The following is an 18,468-nucleotide window of genomic DNA, read 5'->3' on the forward strand; positions in this document are numbered from 1 at the left end:
TAAAGGGTTAACTAGAATTAACTATCAGAAGCGCACTAATGAGGTGCCGTACCTCTGGTGTGTAAACATTGAGAAAGAGGCAGTCCTCGTTTCCGACGTACTTGTTAGTTACATCGTTGATCTGTGGAGCAACTGGGCACTTAGACGTCGCATCCCTAATGCCAGTCCATGCCTCTGCTGGCTGAGGCGGCTGCAAAAAATAAATAAATATAGTTAAATAAACTCTCAAATCAGTCTAATTTGGTGACAAGCGTAAACATAGGCATAAACTTAACAAAAAGGGGCAAGATTTTGAAATTGACATTTTTTTTTATAATGACAACGTGTGTGCCACACCTGAATTTCACAAGAAGTATACAAAGTGTCAAACGACTGGTATTCTCAATTCAATATTTTTCTCAGATTACTCTGACAGATAATATGAAATCATACCAGGGGGTTGTAATTAAAGTGCAGCTCCTTATGGAAATTTAGTGTGGACTGTAACTACCGTATCGCAGCGTAACTTGGTAGATATGCTAATGCGTTGATGCGGAACCGATTTACGGTGCCAACAAATAGTTTCATTGATCGGCTGTTCAGTCGGTTGTTGGAAGAGTATTTTATATGTTATGAATGAAAACACACACAACACTGATGCAATATTCTACAATGTATATTATTTATTTCACAAACCAATTTTCGGCTGTTAGCCCAACATCAGGTACGAGGATAAGTATGCGGTGCAGTGAAGTTTTGTTGAATCAACGTTTTGAAACTAGTGAAAAACTAAACTAGATTTAGGAATACAACATGAGGGATTATTTCAGAGTAAATGCGACTTAAGATTACTTGGCTAAGATAAAATATGTAACTTATTTACTAATGAACTATGCAATAATTACAACAGTTGTTCACACAGAAATATAAATTTGGTGACACAGTCCAAAGATGTGGCTGCACTAAATGGTCTTGTCTTTAATAGGTTCTAAATTACAAACAAATAATAGGAGATTTACGAAGTACAGTGTCTCTGGGCTGTAGACCTCTTAACAGAGTGGATTCCACTTACAGAGATGCTACGACTGACTGAAAAATTCGTTCGCCCTTGATTACACAATTTGATTAAATAAGTAATTACTGGTCTGGTGGTTAGAAATCGAATGCTCTGGTTACACACAATGACTTTAGTTTATATCTGAGATTTTCGAACACAGAGAGCTGCATTACAATTTTTTACAGACGCCGAAATTAAGCCACAATAGATTCGAGTACGAGATCTGGAACATTCAACGCAGAAAAATGTTATTTGCGTTGTTCACTATATTCATACAGACGAGCACTATTATCCATATACATTTCTGCACACAGTAATTATTTCAGTGGCTAGTCAGCAGTCATAAAGGTACTCTAACATTAAAACTTTGGAGAATTTCTGAATAGAAACATGGAATGAGGACGGAGCTGGGGGAGCTAAGGCCACTGAAGAATGGAAACTGATTATTTATAATAATCATGGAACTCTGGATGAATAATAAATTATAATTACGTAACGTGTATTAGTTGGCTCAGCAGATATTTTCTGATGGGGCAAAAACCAGGCAATACGAAATCAGAAGTTGTTTTCAACTTCTATAGAAGAAGGTACAAGAGATCCTCACGGCAAAAAGTCAAGGTTATCTGCATTTTCATTCTAAAAGGAACCTCACTGCCAGCCGCCTGAAACCGTTTTGTGGAAACCAATATCTTTATGGCCCTTTCCTTATGTTATTCAACTTCATGAAAGAAAATGTAGAAGACACGTAAAATTAAGTGTCTTGATGCCTAACAACGCCAAAATGACAAGCAGCTAGTAAGATATTCTCCAGTCAACATCAAGTCACGAGATTATTTACGTACTAGGTGAATGCGAGTCATATGCTACTAGTCGCTCCAGAGGAAGAAAGGGACAAAGCATGAATTCAGCAAAGGATACAATTATCACCGAAGCTACAATTATTTATGAATAATTGCCCCAAAACATTTATCCTATAGTTCACAAGCTTTCCAATCACATCAGGAATATCAAATGGTGTCAGTGGTGAAAATATTATTTAATGAGTCATGTGAAGATCTCGGCCGAACACGTTCCTATGTTATAGTTTATGTGGAGTTTTGTGACCTTAATGAAGAGACACTGTAATCCCCACTATGGATATGTGCTGTTATACATCGAGCTTAACAGGATAAATCAAATGATTCAAATGGCTCTGAGCACATTGGAACATAACATTTGAGGTCATCAGTCCCCTATAACTTAGAACTACTTAATCCTAACTAACCCAAGGACATCACACACATCCATGCCAGAGGCAGGATTCGAACCTGCGACCGTAGCAGTCGAGCGGTTCCAGACTGAAGCGCCAAGAACCGCTCGGTCACCGCGGCCGGCTAACAGGATAAATCATCGGTATGGAACGGGACAGATCCTTTCTTGCGACGCTCAGTGACTCACAAGCCCTGTGGACACTTTTGCACGCCGCGAGTGGCATACGTAGCGCTTAAATCGGCTGGAGCGTGAAGTCAAGCTGCACGTGTCTACTTAACAGAGGTCCGCTATCACTAAAATAACTGTCGATTATTAAATACGTTTCTAGTAGACCATTTGTTATGGAATCTTGCATATTCTTTTGTGATGGGAATCAGATTTCAGGACACTAAGGATTTCAGTTTGACATCAAAATTAACTTCTTAAATGCGCAGAATTAAAATTACCTAAATACAGAATGTATCACTTTTTGACATCCAGACATGTTTTTTGCGGAACTCTGTGAAGAATTTCAACTGGGTACTTGATCATTAAATAATTGAGTAAACAGCATTTTGATTAAAAATCTAAAATTTAGGTAATATTTTCAGTTTCAAACAGGTGCTATTATTTTATGTGTTGAATGACATTATTTTCATTCGTTGTGCTGACTGAGTGAATGAGGGGGTGAATGAGGCGTGAATGTGAAGTATGAATTGTACTGTTAATAAATTAATTGCTAGTGAGCACGTGAATCGGTTTGTTCTACAGTGAGTCACAGAAATGAGGGAATACCAAGATTGTAAAATAGCCGTTTTTCGGTTGTTTTGAAATAAAATAATTTATTCTGCCATTATGTCTGTTAAGATGAGATTAATTTGATTTCATTTGCTGGTTGCAATGTGTTAATTTGAATTTTCGTGTAAACTGATTTAAGAAATGTGATTGGCCAATAGAATAAGATACCAGGTTACTTAAATTGAAAGGGGGAGATTATTGGCTACTGTGTTATTCGACGTATCAGAGAAGAGATATCTCGTGCGCTTTGGTAGCGGGAGAGGACTTTAGTCCTTCAGTCTTGAGGAGTTCGTCGTTTGCTCCCATGCTGAGGCCATGTAGCACCATGCAGCAGGGAGCTACGATCAGTTTTGTGAGGATTCTGCAATTATTGTCTTACAAAGGGTTGAATTAATATGTAAAAGCTTATGATTAGTCGCGGTGACGTTTATAGAAATTTCAAGGTGGTTTTTCTTTTTTTGTGTGTGTGTGAGAAGTGAGATTTTCTTTCGAAGGATGAAAATACCACGTGGCGTACTGTTCAGTCGTAGCTGCGAACTATCGTGGTGAACTACATGGGTTAGATAGCGTTTAATACCATTAAATATCGAATGTTTTCTACAAATAGCTTATTAACTTATAAAAAGTGTAATTATTTCAATAACAGGACGTGAGTTAAAATCTTGAGCTGGCTGCTAGATACAACGTGTTCTGTAAATGTGAAAGGGCTTGTGCAAACTGAGCGTATTTTCGTACTTCAATTTCTGGAACTATGTGTTAGGACGGACTAGGTAGCAAACTTTGTGAACCTATGTGTGTAGCTACAGGGTCAATATGGAGCAGATGCTTACAGAAAGAATTTTTTCTTCATTTAATAGTTACTGTCAGACATAATGAAATTAACTCGTTTTGCACGGGTAGGACAATAAAATAACTCTACGCATCCTGTTTGCATGTGTAGCGCAGATAGTTTCTTATAGCTTTCCCAAAATCAGAAGCACAGTACCTAGCTGCCTGCGCCTCTGAAGAACTTACCGTGGTGAGTACTTTCAATGTTATAGGAAAGACGAAACAGGCCGTATCTCTACAGTGTCCAAAATACCTGTAATTACTACCAAAGCAAATACAGCTTCAACATATTAAGTTTGTATCATCGACTACTGGTGACGCAGTGAAATCTGACTTCACCTTGGTGTCAACAGCCAGTTTCACAAAAACGTCCGTGTGACAACGGAGAGGGAGGAAACAGCACCAAGGTAGCGCCCAGTATATTTGCTGGACGTAAACCTCTCATCACCCCTCTCCTTTAACGTTTTTTTAGTGTGTTTTCCGTAACATTAACACCATGGCTTGGCTGAGTCTATAATATTTCATCAAAAATTTATAGGTGAATCGTAACCGATACATCAGAACTGATGTAATTGGAACTTCTCAGTATCAGTCGCTGTCTTGACGTACAAGTAATTTTTAATTTTTTCCTAAAGCTTGACTACTTGGTGGAACCACGATAAACGAACAGTAACTATCATACTGAAGGTAATTAAAATCGTTCATTCCAATGTTTTCTAAACGGTGGCTGACGTAAAAATCTCTTAAAACAAGACACAAACATTAACTATTAAGAGCCACTGTCTCAAGCTTTTGTAACATATAATATCTTTGAATTTTGTAAGGAAATTCAACTTTTATGACATTTTGTAGCTATAATTTTACATGAAATTTGTGTAGTAACAAACTGTGTGTTTTTGCACATAACATACAAGTGTCTGCTTAAAACAGCACTCTAAGCATTGAAATGTGTATAAATAAAATAGCTGTAGACGAATGTGTGGTGGCTTTTCGTAACAAAATAATCTCTTCAGAGGAACAAGTGCGTAATGAAACTCAGGTATTTCATTATTTCCGGCTTGATAAAATAGTACATATGTTTCCTTTTTATTATTTTCACACTTTCAAGAGAGTAATCATGTGAGTCTGAATAACATCGTTAAACTGATGCCAACCATCCAAGCAGACGACACAAGTCTACAATATTGCTCTATCAACGTACAAACACCATCCTTATCTCAGCCATATATAACTTGTTTCATGGTAGATAAAAGAACAGACCGCAATCTCGGCTGGGCTTTTATCATATCCGATTCATCAAGGTCGACAGAAAATCATCCATACTCCGTGTTACACCAGAGATGATGCGATACAGCACTTTTAAACGCACACATATTTGATGAAAACTTTGGGAGAGGACCAGAAAAGGACGCCCTTCTTAGTGTCACAATGAAAATCCAAGGTTCAGGGTTAGAGTCACTGTCAAGCACAGAGTTTTAAGCTGTCAAGAAGTTTCTAGGAAATGATTTGTTCTTTGATGATGCGTATTAATGCCGACGTATAGGTCAAAAGCTTTGTCACACACGGGTGAGACATATTCTCAACACAAGCCATGTCGCGAGGATTTCACTACTGTTTACGAGATTTCACTAATTACCTGATACAAGTACAGCTTAATTCTTTTGATCTCAAACGGCAGCCCTTCCAGGACGCGAAACTAATTTCTTCTTTCTAGTAGTGTTGAAACGTGCTTCCTATTAAAAGATGAACACGCATGATCGAAAAGGGAGTACTCACTAAAAAAATTCCTTCTGTCGACTGTCGCATGGATGCTAAAACATTAGAGAGAGAGAAACAAGTGAGTTATGAACTGACTCCTATTGAACACACACGACAGAGAAAATGCTACTGGAACGGACGACGTTGCTTGTTACGTCTTAGTAGAAGATGTAGTAGTAGTAGTTCTATTCATCTGTAAATCAATTTTACAAGGATACTACACGCCTCTTGGTTCTACAATATCACAACAGAAATAACGGAATTCATTTATACATGCATTTACATTCTCACAGGTCTAGCATGACAAGGATAGAACAGGTGATCGACAGTGGCCTTATAGTAGGAACTGTCGTGGCATTTGCCTGAAGTAATGTAAGGAAACCACGTAAAATGTAAAGCATGATGGCCACAGCCCCATCCCTCTCTATTTCAAGGTCGGTCTATTTAAAACAATGCTACCTAATTCAGTTTATCCTCTATATATTACAGTTTTATAAAAGTTTTATAAATAAGTTATTTAATAATTTAAAAGGTAAGCAAGACACTGTTTATTCATTTCTCATCCCATTCACTACACACACACACACACACACACACACACACACACACAAACACACACACACGCACACATACACACACACTATACCTACATCTTTTCATAAAGTAACACTTTAATCGGTTGACGTCAGGACCATTGCGACGATATTTGTGTACAGCAACTTCCCATCTGCAAGCCGAAAATACGAAATAAGTATTCGTCTACAATGAGTGGCATGTTGCGCTTAGAAAGAGAATAAGAGGATTGTACAACCTGCAGATTTGTGAGTAAGGCATTCCACAAAAAGCAAAAACAGAAAAGGAAAAAAAAAGTGAAGAACGTAGAAGAAAGAAAGGGAAGAACATAGTATGGAAGTGTTATGTGATGTAATAGCTGTTTTACGATCAATTTATTACTTCTTTGTGTTAGATTTTTAACAAATCTCTGTGTAATGTAAATAATCCCTAACTGCAGAGGATGTATTGCTTAATAGGTGCTTTTAAATACCTTTCCCAGAAATTTTGTCTCAGCAATTTTTTCTGTCTGCTTGGGCAGATTATTGTACAGTTTTATTACCTGGTAGAAAATGCTGTTTTGCGTTTTTATGTTCATTCTGTCATGGTAAATGTAAGTTCAGATTAGATCTTGTTCCTGGTCATTTATAGAGCTATTTCGCCAGACCAGCTATAACTTCCATGTGTTCAAATGATTAGTAAATGGTGCAGTTAGAAGCGTTGGTGTTTTGAACACATCTCTGCAATGAGCCCGACAGCTATTTTCTTTTTGTCGTTGTTATTCTTTTGGTCCTTTTCTGTAAACTGACATTCTATATCAAACAGCGAAAGAATTGGTTCCTGTTTTAGTAACTACTGCAAGTCGCTGGAACAACAACAATGTTTCTCACGTGAATGGTAATTTGTGCAAGTAGTACCACATTTTAAGGAATATCTCAGCAAGGCGCGCGGAACTACAGAGCAGTTTGTTGTAGAATTCTGAGACCTAACTGTGCTAGAACCAATTTATGGACCTTACATAGCGTAACCCCCAATGATATCGTGTTTATTGACATGTAACAAGTCTACGATAGAGTTACATGACTATACATAGTAAAGACGGGTTAAAAGATCAGGTAAGTAACTTGATTGGGAACATTGTAGCTAATAGAATTCAATACGTAATTCTTAATAAAAAGATAATGTCACAAGTGAAAGTTGTCACTAGCATCCAGTATTTACGGATAGCTGTCACGGAAGATAGTAGGAGGTCTCGCCCATGGATGCGTTAAAGAATAGTAACAGCTTTTGCTTTACACCCAGTATTTGGCTCAGTTTAAATTTTCATGTACTCCTGCGAAAAAGTGAACTGTGTCTGTGTATTTTACTGTCTAGGACAGTGTTTACTAACTTAATCTTAAGGGTTTTGTGTAAATTTTGAGTGGATTCGGCTTGGAGGAACTGATTTTGCAGTGAACTAGAAGCAGCAGCCGAATTTAGGTAGCACCCAGCAACTTTTTGGCTTAGTGTTCCATTACTTGTGATCCAGACAAAAGTTTATTAAAGTAGGATAGGGAAAGCCTCCACCGCTGCCTGGGGCCCCTGACGCCGCTGCGCCTTTCGATTCGCATGTCCCTGCTGGTCGACGCCTAGGCCTACCTCACGGTGCGAGATCGCAAATATCTGGGTGGAAGACGAAACCGGATACGTGCCACACAGATGTCCCATTACGCCTTAAAAACAGATTTGAGGTATTGCTCACTGCTGAAAGTATGGCCGAGTTAGCATAAAATGCATCGACTGTTCGGACTGTGGACGATTTTCTTGAGAGGTCCGAACAAGCACCACGCGTGTTAGGTCATTCTTGTGTATGCAACATTTTGAATTTTTTTCGTGGATATTTTACCCATACTGTGAAAGTAAATATCAGACGGTTGGCTAATCCATAGCGTGGCAGCTGTAAACCCTGGCCGCTGCACTCCGCTCGCTTGGTCGAAACATGACTAACGTTGCGGGTATAGGTGGTAACCATAAAATTTTAATATCGATTTTCTCGAAACGTAGGGGCCGTAGCATAAAAAGCCACGAGCTTTGTACTCACGATAGATCCCTCTACAACGTAATTAAATCTCGGTGATTACCAGGTCTGATGGTCTCCTTGTCAGATTACCTTAGAGAGTAACATGATCCTCAGCTCAGAGGTTGGCAGTGTAGCGCCATCCAGCAGCCCCTCCAGGGATAAGCTCGACTCTACAGACGCAGAAAGCGCCACTGTCAAGAGCCCGCCACAAGCTGTTACCGGAGTTCATTTGTGTGTAGTACTTCTCCTGATACTCAGCGTCTGTAGTGATACTATGGCGTCAATACTGCTTCGGCAACGCACTTGGATTATTCTGGATTGTATACTGTATTTGCGGGCATTTGTGTGCCACTACGACCTATTGAAATTAGGTAAACAATTTTTACCTAAGAGTTGTTTTGTCATTCATTCTCTATTTTCTGCTATAGAATCCACGCATATCTGCTGCAGACAGTAATGCGCCGAACAAAGTTGTGAGGAATGGAAAAGAGCCATCGTGGTTTGACAACTGTGTTCGAAAACTGATACGAAAGAAAAAAGAGCTGCACTGCAAATTCAAATACAGCCAAATCCATACAGAGAAGCAAAAGCTAATTGAAGCCAAAATTAGCCCAAGGATGGCCATGAGTGAAGCGTTCAACAAGTTCGAATGTAAAATACTGTCTATCGACTTGACAGAAAATCCTAAGAAGTTTTGGACTTACATTAAATCAGTAAACGCATCTGAGCCTTCTGACCAGACACTCTGTGACGGTAATGACACTGAAACGGAGAATGACAAACAAAAGGTAGATATACTAAATGTCTTTTTCATACAGGAAAATCACACGCAGTTCCTCTTCTAAATTGTCGCACGAACGACGTAATCACAGATACCGAAGTAAATGACCATGGGACAGAAAAGCAACTGTAGTCGCACAACAGAGGAAAAGCTACTGTACCTGACTGGGTACCAATTCGATTCTACATAGTGTACGCAAACAACTACGCTTCTCTTCTAGCAGCAGTGAACTGTAGGTCTCCGAATGAGTAAACCATTCCTAATGATTTGAAAACAGAGCAGGTCATCCCCATTTTCAACAATGTTCGTCGAACAGACGCACGAAACTATAGGCCTTTACTTCTGTGGTCAGTCTGTTCTAGAGTTTTAGAACACGTTTTATACTCGTGTATGATGAATTTTCTGGAAAGTAAAAATATGCTCTTTAAGTGTTAACATGGGTTCAGAAAACAACGATCGCGAGAAAATCAGCTCGCTGTGTTCTCCTACGAGACAGAGAAGGCAGTGGATTCAGTCGTACCCGTAGATGCCGTCTCCTCTGATTTCCGGAAGGCATTCGATACAATTCCGGATGATCACCCAGACAAGAAAATATGAACGTATGCAATACCAGACCTACTGCGTGATTAGACTGGAGCATTTTTGGTAAACAGAAGACAGAATCTCATCTGAACGGAGAGAAATCTTCAGACGTAAACGTACCCCAAGGGAATGTTACGGGACAACTGTTTCACAGTATGTATAAATGGCCTAGTACATAACGTCGTAAGTTCATAAATTTTTTGTGGCCGATAAAGAGAAATCGCAGTGCTGCGGGATTGTAATGAAATGTAGGAGGACAAGCAGAGGAACGACGTTTGCTGGTGAGAGTGGGAATCCACACTCAGTATAAACGGATGCAACGTACTGCCTATACATAGACTGCAAGACCCGTTATTGTAAATTAGACGACTGCAGAACAGTCATTGGAAGCAGTTACTTCCACAAAATATGTAGGACTATGCGTACAGATCTGAAGTTGAACGACCACAAAAAATTAGTCATGGATGAGATACAAGGTAGACTGACATTGATAGGAAGAATCTCCAGAAAATGTAGTCCATCAACAAAGCATTTAGCTTAGAGAACCCTCGCTCGACCAATACTTGAATACCACTCTTCAGTCTGGGATTCGTGTCTGATAGGACTGATAGAGGAAGTAGAGAAGATCCACGTAAGAGTAGCACGTTTCGTTACAGGTTCATTCTGTGAACGCGTAAGTGTGAAGCGTCACAGAGCTTATCAACCAACTCCAGTGTCAAATGCTGCTGGAGAGACAATCTGCATCACTTAATGGTCACTCTTAAAGTTCTGAGAGCCTATGTCTCTCAAACTGGGCAACGAATATACTGCTTCCTCCCACGTATATCTCACGAAAAGACAATGAAGATAAAATGAGAGAGATTCAAGCCCACATGGAGGCTAAGCAGCTGTCGTTCTTCGGCGAACCATTCGCGATTGTAAAAGGAAAAGAGAGAAGTAAGACTATTACACGAAGAATCGTCCGCCACAGATCGTGAGGTGGCTTACGATGTAGATTTCAGGGGCAATAAACACATATAGTCTGTTTCACAAGAAAGTGTACGCCGTTATCTGTATTAAATAAGAGACGCTACTGTAAATGTATGTTTACATGCAAATACATGTTATTACTAATTGCTCAATTACCTAATAGTTTGTCCAAACACCTTCGTTATAGATTATAGATTTGCACCTTTTTCGGCATGCTTTTCACTAGATTTTCTGCATATTCTGTCCATAACGATCTCCATATCGTCCTGATTTTACCTGACAGCTGCATCAAAGTATATATTGGCTTTCATTTAAGCTTCGTCTTAATGTACGATCAAACATTTCGATCGGATTTGCATCCGTAGACACTGCAGGCTAGTCCATCGTGGACATCCTATTGTCTTGTTTCGCCGCTGCACAGAGACGGCCGCGACGTTCCAGATAATTATCTTCTTGAAGCACCCAGTTTGCTTCATTCGAACCAAATAGCTTCTTAACGGACCTCAGAAGGCATTTTTGATAAACATCGCACATATTTTGAGCATTTAAATTGGCTATGAGTAAGTGATAATAGCCCAAACTGCATCCGACAGAACAAAAGTCTTATACTGTTTATCTATACCCTACAACCTTCTTAAGACTCTTGATTAATGATTGCAGCTTAAGTTCTTACATAGTTAGTTCAGAGTCAGGTACTGCGATATTTCCGCCAGTGACCACGATCACTTATTCTCAGAGTCAGCGGTAAAGGGCGAGAAGAAAACTGTACCACCTACGGCGCGCACCAGAGGCATGGACACTCTGCAGCCACGAAAGGGGTAGGCTGGCAGATGTTCCAGCTAGTCTGAGAATGGGAACCTTCCGAAAAGCCTAGCGCACAATGAACAATGTGCAGATAATAGTGAACCCCTGGAGGCACTAAGACAGAGAAAAGGCACGAACGAGTCAAGGATGCACACTGTAAGCGCGTGAAACTCCTGTCTGGCAGCAGCAGCTTTCGCCTGCCTTAAAGAAGCGAGAAACGTACTGAGAAGTGATGGACCCGTGCAGGCACTGAAACGGAGCATAAGACACAGAGCGCCAAAAATCCGCACAGAGGAGTATGTGAAGCTGTGGATCTACGGAAGAAGTCAGCCTGTTTAAAATAATGTTTTCTGAACAGTAAGATGGCCGGTTATTAATCATGAACTCCAGCAGAGTCTTAAACAAAACACAAGCATAAGACTTTCCACGCCTCATATAGAGGTAACCGTAACAAAAAAGTGTAGTATGGCTGCTTCCACAGCAGCTAAGACCTGTAGACAAGACATTGGAACAATGTGCACATATGCAGGGAACAGCCTCGACGTCAGCATTTGAGAAAGACGCCAATGCTCGATTCACACACCAGCCCACGCAAGGTATAAAATTACCACCATTCACTGGTGGTAATGACAAAAGATACAGGAAGAAAAATTTGAGCTGTCTGTGATCTAAGGAGGGTGATTGGTGGGCGGTAAGTGAGACGGCGTGCAAGCAACGTGACATGGAGACTGTCCCACCGACCGCCTACAAAGTCTGCTCAATACGACTGATCCTTAATTCCATCCTAATGTTCGTCTACGTTTTGCGATGCTTTTCCTGTGTCCATTGCTTGGTTATGTAGCGCTCGATTGAGTGTTTCAGTTCCTCGCCTTACATCCATTCTCGACATCGTGACATCGCTGTTCGGTTATGCCAACCCACGGCGACACTCAACACGGGGAATGTTACAGAGACCTCAACGATGAGAGCTACAGACTTGCCACCGCCACTATGAGGCCGCACCGACCAAAATCTGTAACCATACACGAATGACCATGAAGATTTGAGAGATGATTTATTCCCTACTCCTTCCACTTAATATCTGAGTCACGTTCACACCCAATAAAGTCGTCCCTGGGATCTGTAATTTTATGTAGCGAAGGTATTGTAATAACATACCAACATACCATGTTTTAGTTATCTAAAGAACCTGCTCATTTCGCTTATGTATATTTGCTGTTTGATTTCACTTAATAATTGGCTCCCAAAGTGGGCGATCTCATCAGTAACTTCCACACTATGTCATATTTATGAGTTTTGAAGGATTCACCACATATGTTTGAACAAAATTTACGTGTTCCACGGGGTTGTTTAGTCACGGAAATGCTGAAAATCCATTGTACAGGCCTTTAGGCTCAAATGGTGGAAATGGCTCTGAGCACTATGGGACTTAACTTCAGAGGTCATCAGTCCCCTAGAACTTACAACTACTTAAACCTAACTAACCTAAGAACATCACACAAATCCATGCCCGAAGCACGGTTCCAGACTGCGCTCCTAGAAACGCTCGGTCACCCCGGACGGCTGCTTCAGTAAAGTATCATGTAGTGTGTATTTCGCATTTTTGTGTGTATTTGCTTCATATGGTGATCAATTGTAAATATTTTCAAATAAAAAAACAAATATGTACGAAATAATTGTGATCAATAAGGGCCTCCTCATTTGCAATCGTATTTCTGTTACTTAAAATGTATTAAAATCGTGTAGTATTTTAATAGTATATATTTGTCGCGTAAATGGGCTTGTTTGTGTGAGGTCGGACTCGCGACGTTTGCCATGTACTTTACACAACAGGAAAGGTCGCATTAGACAACGCCGCTTCGAAGGATGAACACGATAGAAGAACATAAACCATATTATGATATACAAGTATTTGAAACCGTCTTTTTAAGCCCATCATGTTACGCTAAAATTTAACATAGGGTACCATTTAAAAAAAAACCAAAGGTGGCCACATATCTCTGTAATAAAAATAGCACAAACATGAAATGTGATGCATTCAGGTAGCCCCTGTCCCTGCAATTCACTGTCCATACGGCATCTTTATATATATTACGGTTGGGAAGATACAAGGGGTGTTATGACTTAGCTGCCTCACCCAGGGCTCCAGACCGTCCTGTGACCTCTGTTAATGAGCTGTCTAGCACATGGTCCAGTCACATAAATCTAACCATCACTTTTGTTGGACATCAACGTGCAATAACCACTTAAAGATGGCAGATGGCAGCACCAGCAGCGGAGGGTATAGCTAAAAAGTGATAGGGGGATGCGGAAAAGAATGCAGTCGTTGTCGTACTGCGGATAAAGAGCGACTTATCTCACATCCAAAAGGGCATGATCATTGACTTTCGTGCCAAGGCAAAAAGCATTTCCGAAACGGCCAAGTTTATAAACCGCTTGCATGCCGCCATGGTAAAAGCAACTGTGCATGGCGCTTTCCAAAATCGGCGCAGAGGCAACAGTAATGCCACACAGGCCACAGATGACAGGGGTGAACGACGCCTACAGAGATATGTGCTAGCGAATAGACTTGAAACTGTGGGGCAACTGACCGCAAAAATCACCTACCAATCAGCGAACATTGCTGCGTATGAGCCTCCATAGCAGGCGCCTGGTTATGCACCCGTGCCGGCACCTATTCATCATCACCGTGCGCTGGATTTTGCACGCGAGTACCGCAACTAGACGTCCACCAAGTTGCGACAGACGACATTTTCAAATGAACTTTTTTATGAGAGTGAATCGCCTGACTGCAAACACCTTGAAACAATCGTCGGAAGGGTCCAGGCCGGAGGACGGAAATTTATCCATTGGGGAATGTTTTCGTGGCATTACCAGAGTGATCTCGTCATTATAGAAGGTACAATGTTTCAACACAAGAATGCACCTATCTTTGGGTACTCAGCCGTGTGACTAGCCGGCAGTACATTGAACCGCACGTGTGTGTGTAATCTCCCGCTGCGCGTTGGGTCGGGGAAGCAGCGCTGGCTTCTGGCTGTTATGGAACAGCTGGAGGTGTGGCTCCGAAAGGCGGGCAGATAGCAACGGACACCGGTTGACAGCGGTCGTCTCCTGCCTGTTACGACGTCTAGGTCGGCTTCAGCACAAGTCGGCACTGGGTAAAAAGAGAGCCGGAGCGGTGTTCTAGTTGGACCGTATCGCCGTGGCTAAGCTGTAGACGTGCAACAGGCCCTTCCCGCCTTTTCTGCGAAACGGCTAGTGCGTTCCGAGAGACAGTGTTTTCTTACCACGACAGTTGCTAATGGTTGGTCCCTTCCTCAAGTGACTGTGGTGAGTGAGTAATTTTTCATCTGCAACGTATCTCTAACACAGTCTCACCTTGTAAGCCCATTGTGTATGGAATCTCTATTGTGACCACATGCTGCAGCTTTCCTTGTCCCTAATTTAAACTGAACTCGATGTGCTAAACTGCAGTGGTGTCTGAGTGTCGTAATTTTGTTAATTTGTTGGAGTAAAGGCCGCTCCTGATTGGCCTCGTTATTGTGTGCCTGTGATATGAATGTATGAAGTTTCTTGCAGGAAGGCAACACGAGTGAGGGTATGTTTTGCAATTAAATAGTTTGTTTGATAAACCGAAGAGTGGTTATTGTTCATGCAGATTTAATCTGTGCCAAGCATTTTCAAATGGCAAGAGTGAATATCAGTCTTCTAATCTACTGTTTGCCATAAATTTTCGAATCCTGGGGTTGGGTTGAATACATGCATTGGCTTACAGGTGGTTCTCAGTTCTTTCCTGTGTCTGCTAAAGTGGCGTGCTGGTTTATTTATTTGCGCTGCTAAGCCATTGCGTTACGTTCGTGTACTCGTATCATCATTGCCTGCTAGCTGTTTGCTGACTGGTTGCCGGTTGGCTGCGTTCGCTAAGATGCTGGTGTCCGCTTCTTTCTTAGGTACCCACCAAAGCGTGCTATATCTGTTGTCTTGTTGTATAGTATGTCTGTTATCGAATTTGATCCACTCTGTTGCCGCTTGCTTATAGCCAATCTTAGTTTGTTACAGATGTCACTTGTTTTCTGCCGCCACTAGTCTCTTACGTGTGGCGTTGTCACTGTATCTTGCCTGGAGACGAGAGGAATACTGGTGGCCTGCAGCGTAAATTCGTACATCTTGCGAAGTTTAGTTGTAAATTTTCTTTTGAATTAAGTAGTAGTAATTTAAGCCTGAAAGGGCAAATACAGATGTCTTAATCTCACTGTGTGTGGCTAATTCACTCTGACACTGAATGTTCGGATAATCTGGTTACACATTGCCATGCCCTGGAAGAGAATAAGAATATAAGCCTTACGTTTCAGGTAAGCTAATATTTAGAGTTATTTGATCACGATTTTCTTGGAGACCGGCTGCTTCAAGTGCTAACGTTTGTCAATCGTTGTATTATTTCTCTATTTCTACTTTTACATAAATTTTGGAGAAGTTGCATTCAGTATCCTTGCAGGAAAAAAACTACTTTCAAATTAATCCTGTGTAATTTGGCCATAGCCTTGGGGGGGGGGGGGGGGGGAGGGGAATTAGCAGCTACTTCATCCCGCTGATTAGATATATACAGTTAGTATATTGTTGTGTAATATATTTGTTCATACATTTAAAAGGCTGATTAGATATATACAGTTAGTATATTGTTGTGTAATATATTTGTTCATACATTTTTAAAGGTCTTTTATGAACTTCAGTTATTTGTACAGTGAGAGCATTCATTATGTGAATCCCTGTGTTTAAGTGCTGCCTCATCATGACTTTGGCCATACATTTTCCTTGCAGTTTGAATTTAATATTGTCTATGAGATCCAATGTTACAGTAATTTTGGAATAAAGGTGCAGACTTAGTACCTGTGTTTACTTTCCCTGAGGACTAATATAAATAATTGTTGAGATTCTCACTGATTGCTATACAAAATTTATTTATTGTAAATAATTGCGACCAGTTAAATTGCGTGTTTGTTAATCGCGTTTCGAGCTTAAATAAGAGGTGTATAACTATGAATGCTGCTGCCCCTGCAAGTATTTGGGTTCTCCTTTCACTCAGTAGCCACTTGCGCTGCACCTTGCGTCGTTTTAGCTCAGAAGGACGCATCGACTTACGTGCGTGATATGAAGAACACAACGATTAGTTTACCGTACTTCCCTGGCCACCAAACTTCTCACATTTAAACCCAATTCAGTATCTGCCGTACTACCTTCATCGGGCTGTTCGCTTCATTGATCCTCAGCCGAGAAACCTACCACAGCTTGCCATTCCAGTGGAGCCGGAATAACTACACATCCATGTCGGTACCTTCCAGAACCTCACTGAGTCTCTTCGTGCCCGTCTCGCACTAGTCCGCGCTGTAAAAAGTGGTTATTCAGGCTTTTGACAGATCGTCGCACTCGAAGGTGTATATTGCCTGTTAAGCTGCGTAGGACCCTGTAAATCAGTGTCTTTCTCTCCGAATTCCAAGATCTCAAGTTAAAATAAAAGGAACATACATCCTACTTCTCAAGTGATCATAGCGAAAGTAACATAAGAGAAATTTGAACGTCTATTGATGGATACGAGCTCTCTGTCTTCCTGCGTACCACCCCGAAATTCTGGAAGAAACTTTTTTGTGCACCCTACCACACACTGCACAGTTTAAGTAGGGGATCTGATTAATGTCCCACCATAAATCTAAGCATGTTGGCGATTCCATTCTAAGTGGTTCATATTTTAACCTAAATGTACTTTGCAAACATTATCAATGCCACTTCCACTTGCACACGTTTCCCAGTTTGCTCTTTGCACTGCCACTGAGGTGCAGTTCTGTATTCTCAGTTTTAACATCTGTGTGGTGAGAATAACGTGAGAATAGGTAACTTATGCTGGCAGACGACACCTCAGACACCTGTTTTCGCACGTGCATATACTCAAAATTATAGAGTTCCACTCTCCACGCAGTCAACTCATCATTGCCACTGACATATTCGAGATAGGCGTTGACTTACACTCAAGCACCTGACGCAAATGCACAACGAATAGTCAGTTTTGATCAGAAATTAGCTAGTGTGGGACGGGCTAAGTAGCTAAGCTTCGGGTAAAACACTGAACTGAGAATGCCGCTACCTATGAAGCACTGACCTTGAACCGCAGCGATCCCACAGGCGGCTTTGCATAAGGGATACCAAGGAAGCTGCAGAATGCGGTTCCGGTGGGTGACGTCACCAGCTTCCCCCGCAAAGAGCCCTGTCGCACCGCCGCCAACACCGGTTTCGCCGCCGACATCTCTGTCGGTCTATGCTCTCTGGCTGCTGCTGCTGCTGCTGCTGCCGCCGCTTTCCGCGTGCGTCATCTGTTACGTATGCGCGCCAAGGCCGACCGTCGCGTATACGCAAGGAGTGGGGCAGGCGCCTTGCTATTGACCCAGCAGCCGCCAGCTTATGAAATTACCGCCTACCTAGCATATGATAATGCTGACAGGAAAACAGCAAGTATCTATGTTCTTAACATGTTACATCTCACTGTACAGTGCAGGCCTGTAAGTCTCGCGTTGTGCTCTAGACATTTTTATACATCATTCATTCACTTTTCTCTGGAAACCCTTTGAATCGAAACTGTTTGAATCTAGCTGCCAGAGTAACTACTCTTCGCGCGGAATTAAATGTGAGATACGAAGACTGAGCAACGAAAATTGAGACCGATTCTTTCGTATACTTTCCTATACGTGCCATGAATTTTTGATACGAGTGGGTTTCAATGTCTCAAATACCTGACAAAAAAGGCTAGTACCATGTGTTTGAGGACCGGCAGAGACGCTATAAAAAGTTCATTCGAGTAGGAGGGGCAAAAGATTATTTAAATATTGAAATGTAGTAGTAAACATACGTGAATGAAATCAGTTTCAGTTTTTGATGATCGGTCTTCAGAATTCAGAGTATGAACAGCCGTTTGGAACTGTCATAATAGCGACGTTATTACACATTAGTAGTCAGCAGTGGACGCAAATAACAGTAACCAAGTGGAAGAATTTACAATAGTAGTGTTTCACTCACTGCCTCGTC

The 18,468-nt window shown here is 41.2% G+C and overlaps 1 protein-coding gene across 2 annotated transcripts in view; it reads right to left on the reverse strand.

Moving 5' to 3' along the window:
• LOC126332816 (juvenile hormone esterase-like) overlaps nt 1–17,738 on the reverse strand; it is a 75,766-nt gene extending 58,028 nt beyond the window's left edge. Inside the window, exons 1-2 of one of the 2 annotated variants that reach the window (XM_049996685.1) lie at nt 17,549–17,738; nt 53–190 (exon numbers count right to left, since the gene is read on the reverse strand). In XM_049996685.1, coding sequence (XP_049852642.1) covers nt 53–190; nt 17,549–17,692 — 282 coding nt within the window. In that variant the 5' untranslated portion in view covers nt 17,693–17,738. The remainder of the gene's footprint in view (nt 1–52; nt 191–17,548) is intronic. The other variant, XM_049996683.1, reaches the window with a different exon arrangement.
• Between the last annotated feature and the right edge of the window lie 730 nt (nt 17,739–18,468).

Source organism: Schistocerca gregaria, chromosome 2 (genome assembly GCF_023897955.1).
Source record: "Schistocerca gregaria isolate iqSchGreg1 chromosome 2, iqSchGreg1.2, whole genome shotgun sequence".
Taxonomy (NCBI): Eukaryota; Metazoa; Arthropoda; class Insecta; order Orthoptera; family Acrididae; genus Schistocerca; species Schistocerca gregaria.